The sequence below is a fragment of the Eurypyga helias genome, unplaced genomic scaffold, assembly GCF_000690775.1.
Source record: "Eurypyga helias isolate BGI_N326 unplaced genomic scaffold, ASM69077v1 scaffold13139, whole genome shotgun sequence".
NCBI lineage: Eukaryota > Metazoa > Chordata > Aves > Eurypygiformes > Eurypygidae > Eurypyga > Eurypyga helias.
Genome location: NW_010270222.1, coordinates 45,858 through 55,000, shown reverse-complemented (window position 1 = coordinate 55,000; position 9,143 = coordinate 45,858). Strand labels below are relative to the sequence as shown.

Sequence of the window (9,143 nt, the reverse complement as noted above, 5' to 3'; positions counted from 1 at the left end):
GAATGAGGTTTGGTTTGCCTGAGCAAGACAGAATAATCATTTCAGATTGCAGAAGAGTGAAATGGGAGCAGTTCATTCTGGGCCTCGTCCCTTATTGCCCCTGACCTGTGGCATCTCCAACACCACAGGATCCACTTGTGACTTGGATGTGGACCATGGTCAGTCAAGGAAGGTGTTCTGGGCCGTTGAGTAGTTTCAGATGACAGTGGGATTTCTGCCGTCTTACGTCTCTGCTGGAAAAGTTGGCCAGCAGCACGTTGTGCTTCTTGGTGTTGCTCCTTCCAGGTGGAGACACATTGTCATGAATGAGATTTGAATCTGTCACCTGCAGAAGTTGTGATGGAAATTCAGTCTCTTTGAGCTCCTCTGACCATGTGGAGCAAGAACACCTTGGAGGCAGCTCATCAGCAAGGAGCATGTGGGTTACAGTCCGGCCGAACTGGCCTGTTTTACAAATTGAAATCCAGTTACAGCTATAAACAACCTTTATTTCATACTGCAGTTGGCTTCTAAAGTGCAGTGGAAAAGACAAGCATGCTGGAGACATTAAACTAAAATGTGAAACTACTGAAGGGGCCTATAGTAAAGGGCAGGGCGGCATGCTGAAACAGTGTGACAGATCCTTGGTGGTGGTGAAACCACGAGTTACTGCACTATCTGCAGCCTAATCGGTAGTCAACTACAGTAGGTACAAAAGGCTTAAATCTTAATGTGGAGAAAGACAAGTGCATACAGATGAATAAATTATTTAGTCTACCACTCACCACATCCAAATCCAATAGTATTGGCTCCTGGGGTGACTTTGCGAATATTGCATTGGAAGGATAGAAACTACTGTAAGGTAGTTAAGTTACTTAAGGGAACACCAATGCCATGATGTATTATGAAAAGTTTTAAAACCAGGCTTAGATACTTAATATCTCTCATTTTGTAAGTATCCAATATAAACATGTGGTTGGATGTGATAGGATTTACTACTTACGCAGAGAATAACTGTGCCAGTGTGTCCTGAGCACATCACAGAGTATATAAAACCTTGGGTTCTGGAGGAAAAACAGCAGTTTTAAACTTTACAGTTCCAAGATACATATACATATAATGTGAAGCTGCTCTGGAGTTAAAATCTGGTTTGCACAAATTCTGCGGTTTAAGGGTTTTTTCCTGTTACTTGGAAAAGCTTCCAGTGGAATACTGGGTAAATAAAGTGACACAAAAATTCTTAAGCTACCTGAATTCATGCTAGTTCCCTCAACATATACCAACATCAGTGAACCATGTCCTTACATTGTTACCTCCTTTATCTTGTTGTAAGTGCATACCAGTAAGATGGCTTCCACAATGTGATGAACTTTAGAAGTAAGAGGTGAAAATACTGCTTTTCACAAGAAAACTAATGAGGATCTTACTGTTCTTTTTCTGCTGTAATCTGCATACACTCACATAGGGTAAAGAGGAAGAAAGAGTGATGGCTATATGTTCTGCACCCCTGTCTATGCCAGAGACAGTCCCATATGCTCTGATTCTTCTAAATGATATCCTGAGATGCATTAAAATGGGATGCCTGCATAGACGTGGAGGGTAACTGTTCAGCTCTTTTTGACACTAGGGCGACAAGATTCAGCACTGTATCTAATTTTGGTCCCAGAAGAGGTAAAGTTGCAAACTGCAGAGAAAGGCAAGAGGAATGAAGAGGAGGTTAAAAAGCATGCTATGTTAAGAAAGGGCAAAAGGAAAAGATTTGGTTCACCTAGTATGTGTTGATTGTACCCCCTTCCCAGGCAATTATCTGTTTGATAGGGTGATTCCCTCTCACCTGTTTCACTGCTGAGAGGAGCCAGAGCTGCCATTGCTTGCATACGGTGAGTGTTGCTGAGTGATGAGAGCGAGGAGTCCCACTCACAGCTCCAGTGTCTGCCTACATCAGTGACCGCCTGAAACTGTATATATGTGCTGGATATGGATGTTGCTGTAACTTCATATACCTGACATAAACCGGGTTCCGCACTCTTTTTAGTGGGGAATCTTGGGCAGCAGATTGCAGAAGTAGAGGTTTTGCTCAGCTGCAAGCTGCTGCTGTTGTAGGAAGGTAAATGAGGTGTAAGGTATAAAAGAGACAAAATGTGTTGACAGGATGCAGACAAAACTTAGAAATCTTGATCTTTGTCCTTTTCTTTGTGATTTTCCAGGTTGCTATTGATATTATCATGGTTTCCATTTGCTGTGTGTATAGCCATAGTGTCTTGTAATAGGACCTGATCTAAGACTTAACAGGGAGACTTTACTGTGCTTTGTACTGAGCTCTCTATAGATTTGTAAGAGTACAATACTTCTTCACAGAAAAACTACTGGAAGCTCTGGTATTGGCTCTCCAGATATGGGGACACATCAGGAACCGTTAGCTTTGGCAGACACTTCATAGTAATGCTTTTTGTTAGTATTAATATGCTTGAGGACTGTGTCTACAACCAGTCTCCTTTTGCTGCTTGTGGTCCATGCTTATGTTTTCAATTTATTTTTGGTACTTAGGGACGTTGAATCACTAGCCAACACAATTTATTCTTCCAAATATGTCAGCTGCCGGACAGATGAAATGCATTGTTTGGGGCGAGGGGGAAGTCATTCTTTTTCAATTAAATTAGTTGCTTAATGAAAATACAACAGAAGAATCTTCTGTTTCTTCTTTTGCCTTCCTTTCAGTGCTTCTCTGCAGGTATATGACTTTCAAACTTTGGGGACAAAAAAAACGTCACCCTTACCTTTCTTGTGGTTTCCAGTGTATTTTCAGTGACCCATAGAGAAGATCATGCTACCTTGTCTTCTGTAGAGTTGGTTAATTCCGAAAGCTTGTCTCTGTCCAGTGTCACTACACTCTGTAGTTGGTTCTTGACATAACTGGATCTGTGTGGTTTTGCTGGGGAAGAAGGAGGCTAACTAGTAATTTATTTTGTTTTCTCTCTTTCATCTTCATTGTGTTTTCTGCTGACCTATCTTTGTGTTAGTAATTCTTCGTTGTGATTGCTTTAAAAGTGAGTAAGAGTAAGTTGATATTCATTTGGAATGAGATTTTTGGGCAGCAATTCCTGAAGTTAGGTTTGGAATGTTCTCTCTTAGTGGCTTTAGTCTTTAAAGAGGCCATGGCAGGCTTGTGACAAACCTCAGTTGAAAAGAGGCATCTGATGGATTTAAGATGATCTCATAGGTGGTGACTGAAGTATCTGACCTGTCTTTATGAAATCCACAGTGTGAGATCAGGTCTTCTCTGGAAATGGTAGAAGATGAACTAAAAATGAAATGCATGGTGGGCAACAAAACTCTGGAATTTGTCGATATAGCAGGTCATGCAAGAAATTCTTCAGGCAACAGGCAAGGATGTGCCTTCTGACATCCCATGTGCAATCTTTGGGGGCACTGGAGGAGGAGGAAAGATACTGGAGAGAAATGGACTGTTGATAGTGCTCAGGCTTGCAGGTGCCTAACGAGCATCACCCACCACTCATGAGCCAAATGGACCATTGCTTTGAAGCAGTAAGCCATTTTTTGATTTCTTATAATTCTGTCTCAGTTGGACAGGGAAAAAGTTGTAAAAATAATGGATTGCTTTCTGGGAATATGTATCTCTGACTGGAGTTATTTGTTTGGGCAAATTGTACCTGGGCTGGGAAATTTTTGGCAAATAGGCAGAATTAGACTGAATTTGGCTCAGTAGAAGTGGAATGATTTAGGCCTTTGGGTGGATCCCTAAATTGTTGACACTGCAAGTAATTATCCAGCCTGATATTCTTTTAAATAGTGCAAAGGTTTACCTGCAGACAAAGTCACCACTGAAGATAGAAGCCTAGACTTTTTTCAGGCTCTCTGAGAACTGGCTCCTCTCCTGAGACCAGCAGACCTGCCCTGCAGAGCTATTTGACAGTCATTGTCAGTAATGCGAATTCATTTGAGGTTAAACTTGCTTTTTCTTCTCCTTTATTTCATTTGCAGTGGTTCTTGACATCTGAACAAAAGAGAAAAAACTCAGTTTCAGCTGAGAAGTAAATTGTTATATAACTTTCCAAACCCTTGGTGAGAGCTCTTGTAATTATACTGTGGGGTTTACTTTTTTTATAGTTGTAAGTACTAATTCCTACAACTCCAAAGTGAATTACACGTTTGAATTGTTTCTATTATGTCTGAGCTTTGATGCAGTGCTCAATAAAGTCCCTCTGTAATTATTTTGAAGTTGTGTGTATTGTTACATGAATATCATGTTTCCAGAGCATCACCTCAGCAGTTTGTCAGCCTACATGATACATCCTGACATTGTAAAATAAAATGTAATCCAATTAGCGTTTTGTAAACCTCCAACTGCTGGTTTCCATCCTGCTCCTGTTCTGTTATCAGAAACATTCTTTGCAAGTGGCTTTTTTGCCACCACCTCTTATATTCTCTGAGTCTGTTGTGAGTATGGAGACGGGGGAAAAGAAAGAAGCTTCTCTCTGGAAGAGTTTTTAATTTCTTGCATTTCAAGAGCTGCCAAATACAAACTCAGGCTGCTGGTTGAAGTATTTCTTTGTCTAAGAAATCACTTAGAAATTTTCTAAAGGCAGAAAGTGGGTTTGCAGTGTCCTGAGGAAACTGGTGACATTAAAAAAAATTCCTGCTTATGTACCAAAAGCCTTTGTGTACTGGGCACACCCTCTGGTGCGCTTAGGTGTGTAAGTGCAACGGTGACGTGCACAGATGAAAGGTGAGCAAAGCTTCGGCAGCGCATCCCTAAAGCTAGCCACCTCCAGCAGTGCTGCGAGTGCCGTTTTGATTACCCTTAATGACGGTGTTCTTCTCAAGTGAGCTTTGAGCTGTCGCGTTTATCTTGAATCTTGTCCGATTTTACCTAAGTGCATTCAGATGTTCACTGAATCAAGGCATTGATATATTGGCCTCCTTTAAGCTGAACAGTTGTCTGAAAATAATAGCCCTTTATTTCAGTTTTCTCTGTCTGCAGTGAGTATTTGCTTATGAGGTTTTTTGGTGGTTGCCATGGTTATTGTCTGTGTGCAGAACAGGGTTGTGCTACGTAAGAAGGTGAGTTTCAGAAACAAAGGTGAGAACTGGCCAAACCTGGTTGAAACTGTTGCTTTTTTAGCTGCTAAAGTTATTTGCACTTAGGCATTTGTAAAGTCTCTATTCTGCTTTAAATTTATTTAATTTTAAAGAATGAGATTTATAAGATTCGCCCAAAGTTACTGGCTAATCAAGTCAGAGACTTAATTAGACCTTGAATGTAATCTGGGTACTGCAAAGTTCCACTTACTTGAAGTACCAATGAAGAAAAAAAAATTGCTCACTATATTGCAAATTGTAACTATGCTTTGAAAATCAAAGCAGTTAATTAATTACGAAGCATTTTTAAACATTTGCATAGCCCTGCAAACTCTCATCATTTGATCAGCCTTACAGCCTGACAATTCAAATCAGCCCCGCAGACTCTATCACGTTTCCAGGATGCTAGGCAGACACATTCCGTATGTGCTCTTGCTCCTTCACTGGCACTTGTTGGCATCTACTTAGCATTTTTCTTGAAGATTTTCACATACTTGCACAGCGGAGTATGCCAGAAGTGTATGTCTGGGCAGAGGAAGGCTCCCCTTCTGCCAGTGACCGTGTTGTTGTATGGATACTGCTGAAGGGCAGATACTGGTGCTGGGTTTTGTTACGCGAAGAGATGAATCAAAAAGGGGACAGTCCAGTGGGTTTTTGCGTAAGAAAAACTTTTGTGATGGTGGTCTGGTGTTATAATCAACATCATAAAACTGTGTTCAAATGTTAACCTTTCAGACATCGTTAGCAGTTGTTTTGGAAAAGGTTAGCTACAGTGGTTTAAATTCATCCCCTTTGGAGGTCTCTAATCACTGAGGCTAGGATTTTGCATTTCATAGGAAGCAAGGCTTCTGAAGGAAAGATTGATAAGGAATAAGAGAGCTGCGTTTCTCATAGAAAACTCTATAAAATCTTATAGTAATACTTGATGAGTTATGTGGGTTTTGTATGAGCCTTATGAGGCCAATGCTTACTTGCTTGAACCAGCAGATGTGATGTCCTGGAACTTGGAAAGCTTAACCAAGGCCATGACCACCAAATGCCCAATCCTCAGGTAATTTGGAGAATGACTGCTTCCGTGTTTACGTTGCAGTGAAGGCTACCCTAAACATTGCAACCAGTAACAACAGTAATGTTGTTTTGGTCATGAAGTATCACACTGATAGCAAAGTGCCAGTATGTACCCATTATATAGAAGGGAATCCAGATTTTTCTTTTCTTTCTTTTCTTTCTTTTTTTTCTTTTCTTTCTTTTTTTTCCTTTTTTTTCCCCTTTCCTTTTTTTTTCTTTTCTTCTTCTCCTCTCCTCAAAAGTAATCTAAAGGTTTCCTGAAGAATCATTTTGCTTCCCTGATGAAGAGCTAATAGCCGTTCAAATACCGTGACAAGTGCCAGAAGCCCATATGCTTCCTCTGACTGCTTTTATGTTAGAAATCCTTCCGCCTTGAGAGCGTGATTGTGTCAACAGTAGAAGGAACTACGGGTTGAAACACACTGGCACATGAGCCATTCCGTGTGCTGAACGCATGTTACCTGGAACCCAGGTACAGGCCCCGGACTGGGAAACATTTTGTGCCATTGTGTTAATAGAAAAATGAATTTTCCATAAGTAAGTGTCATATATGCACCACTGTGGATGAAACTCTGACCTCCTGACTAAGCCAGCCAATTTAAAAGGCTTGAAAACAGATGCCTGTTGGCCTGTATTATCAGGTGCTGCTGCTATATGCTATACACCAAATACTTCTCTAGTGTGATAGTGTGACTTCAGAATGCCTTTTACTGAAAGAATAGCCCAGGGACACTGTCCAGCAACAAAACAAGGCTGTGTCCAATGTATTTAAAGACAGTGAATTACTACTCCTTTGTTCTGGTTTTGCGGGGAGGAGAACATGGTGCAAGAGCTGGCGTGAGCTGAAGCCCAGTCCCGGTGGGCAGGTTGGATGTGCCTCTTCTGTGTCAAGGTTTAGTGAACATTACCTGTACGAAGGTGATCAGACCGTGCCACTTGGCCCCCAGGCCACCTGTGGTCCCGGCACTGTTTATTCCACGAGTTACATACCTAGCCAGTGGCATGGCTTGTTCTCTAAGTCTTTTTGTAAGATTCATGTTTATATTTGAAATTGAAGTAGTTGATTAATTTTAGCTCTATACTGTGCCATGTCTTTCTATTCTGAAGAGCAGCTAGTTTGCTGTTGGAAGTGAATGCTTCTGACCTGGGCAGGACCCTAGAAATTCTCCTGTATGTATCTGTTGGTTTATGGTCAAAACATACGATGTTTCAGAGGTACACAGAAACCAAAATACCAATATACTGACTCCATGTTTTCCAATTTTTATTTAGGTACTTCCTTTCCCCAGCCAGGTGGTCTACAACAGAGTTGGGAAGTGTGGGAGTCGAACTGTGGTTTTGCTTTTGAGAATTTTATCAGAGAAACATGGCTTCAACCTGGTTACATCTGACATCCATAACAAGACAAGACTGACCAAAAATGAACAGGTAAGCCAGTCCTGGTCATCTTAAATCCTGCTTTCTTATTATGTTTATGAAACTGAGAAACAAAGGCAAATGCTAACAGAAATTATATTCAAAAGGTGTACTGCTACTTTGACCTGAATAATCAGCCAGAATTCATCATCCTTTAATAAGAGAAACGAATGGTAAGGCCAAGAGCAACACAATGTGGAAGCTAACCAGAAAAACTAACTTCCCATGAGCCAGCTCTTGAATTTAGTCAGCATAGCGGTTAGTTAGGCCAGCAATGAGGCATGAAGGATTAGTGCAAGTTAAGTTAGGTGCTAACAGCTTCTAGGACTTGTATTAATGTATCTGCAGGGCAGAGCAGATAACAGCCAACAGTGGGGTTTTTTTTCTCATTTTCGCAATTCACTTCTAGTAATCTCTTGCTTCAAAATTGTTTCCCAGGGCCGTGCTAACCCATGTTGCTATAATCTGACACTTCCTTGATCCTGTCTCAGCCTCTTGTTCATCTGCCTCTTTTGTGTTATCATACAACCCTCACTAAGGCAAGCAAAAATACCACATGAAACCTCTTTACCTGGACACCCCTTATCATGTTCCCCTGAAGTTGCAGAGGGCATTATTTTTTGCAGGTTTGATTGCACAGAAAATGCAGTTATTTAAATCCCCTTCTGTTTAGGGTAACTGTGTGCCCTCTGTGGGGATCGCTGCCATCAGTACATATTGATGCAAGTAATACAGAAAACCTCAGACTCCAAAGTGTACGGATGTAGTTGGATGCCGTACACGCAGCTCTTGCACATGTTGCCCACAGCTGCAATTTTGATCTGCTGGTCAGGTAGATGCCACAGTGACTGCCTGTGTCACTCCTAGGAATAGCAGCCTGCAAACCACAAAAGGGTATGTAGAGACGCGGGCCTGCCAGTGGCACTGTACTGTGATTGGAGGCAACTTGTTTGTAGCCTGTTTATGAGCATAGGTTTGTTATTTTAGATATATCACTTCATTCCAAATCAAAGTTTGGGAGCAGATACTGCTCCTGCAGGTCCCACCATCCTCCCTTCCAAGGTGGCCATTGGGATTCTGCCGGCAGCCAGCTCGCCTAACCCCACACGGGACTAGAGTTGAGCCCACTGTGGGTCCCAGCTGGCCAGGGCTGCCATTCCAACCCAAAGGCTTCTGTGCATGGCTGGGTGTGACACCCCAGTGAAAGGCTGTGGGGCAGGACACTGTCCCCCCACTGCCCCTCGTGTGGCTGAGGGAAGAGGCAGAGCCCTAGCCTGCAGCTACTACAGAATCCCTCTGTGTATCAGAATCCCCCTGTGTATCGTACTGGCAGCACTGTGGAGATGAGGGAGTTTGCAAAGTGGTCCCGTCAGGTCAGGGTCAAACTATCCTGTGCTACAGGGCCTGCTGGTTAGTTTTTCCTGCTTAACTGTAGGATAGGGGGTTTCTGTGGTTTTAACTGCTTTTGTGTTTCAGGTTGTTTGGGTTTTGTTTTGTTTATGGCCTTCATCAAGTTTCATTGCTGATTGGGAGATGTATCATAAAACCTAAAAACCTTTCAGGTTTTAATAATCACCAGC

The 9,143-nt window shown here is 42.0% G+C and overlaps 1 protein-coding gene across 1 annotated transcript in view; it reads left to right on the top strand.

Annotated features, from left to right (window-relative positions):
• Nucleotides 1-5,016: 5,016 nt before the first annotated feature.
• The window catches only part of LOC104514639 (uronyl 2-sulfotransferase), a gene marked incomplete at its 3' end in the record, with an annotated part of 48,961 nt that continues 44,834 nt past the window's right edge, over nt 5,017-9,143 (top strand). The window contains exons 1-2 of the mRNA XM_010158378.1: nt 5,017-5,061; nt 7,420-7,575. Coding sequence (XP_010156680.1) covers nt 5,017-5,061; nt 7,420-7,575 — 201 coding nt within the window. The remainder of the gene's footprint in view (nt 5,062-7,419; nt 7,576-9,143) is intronic.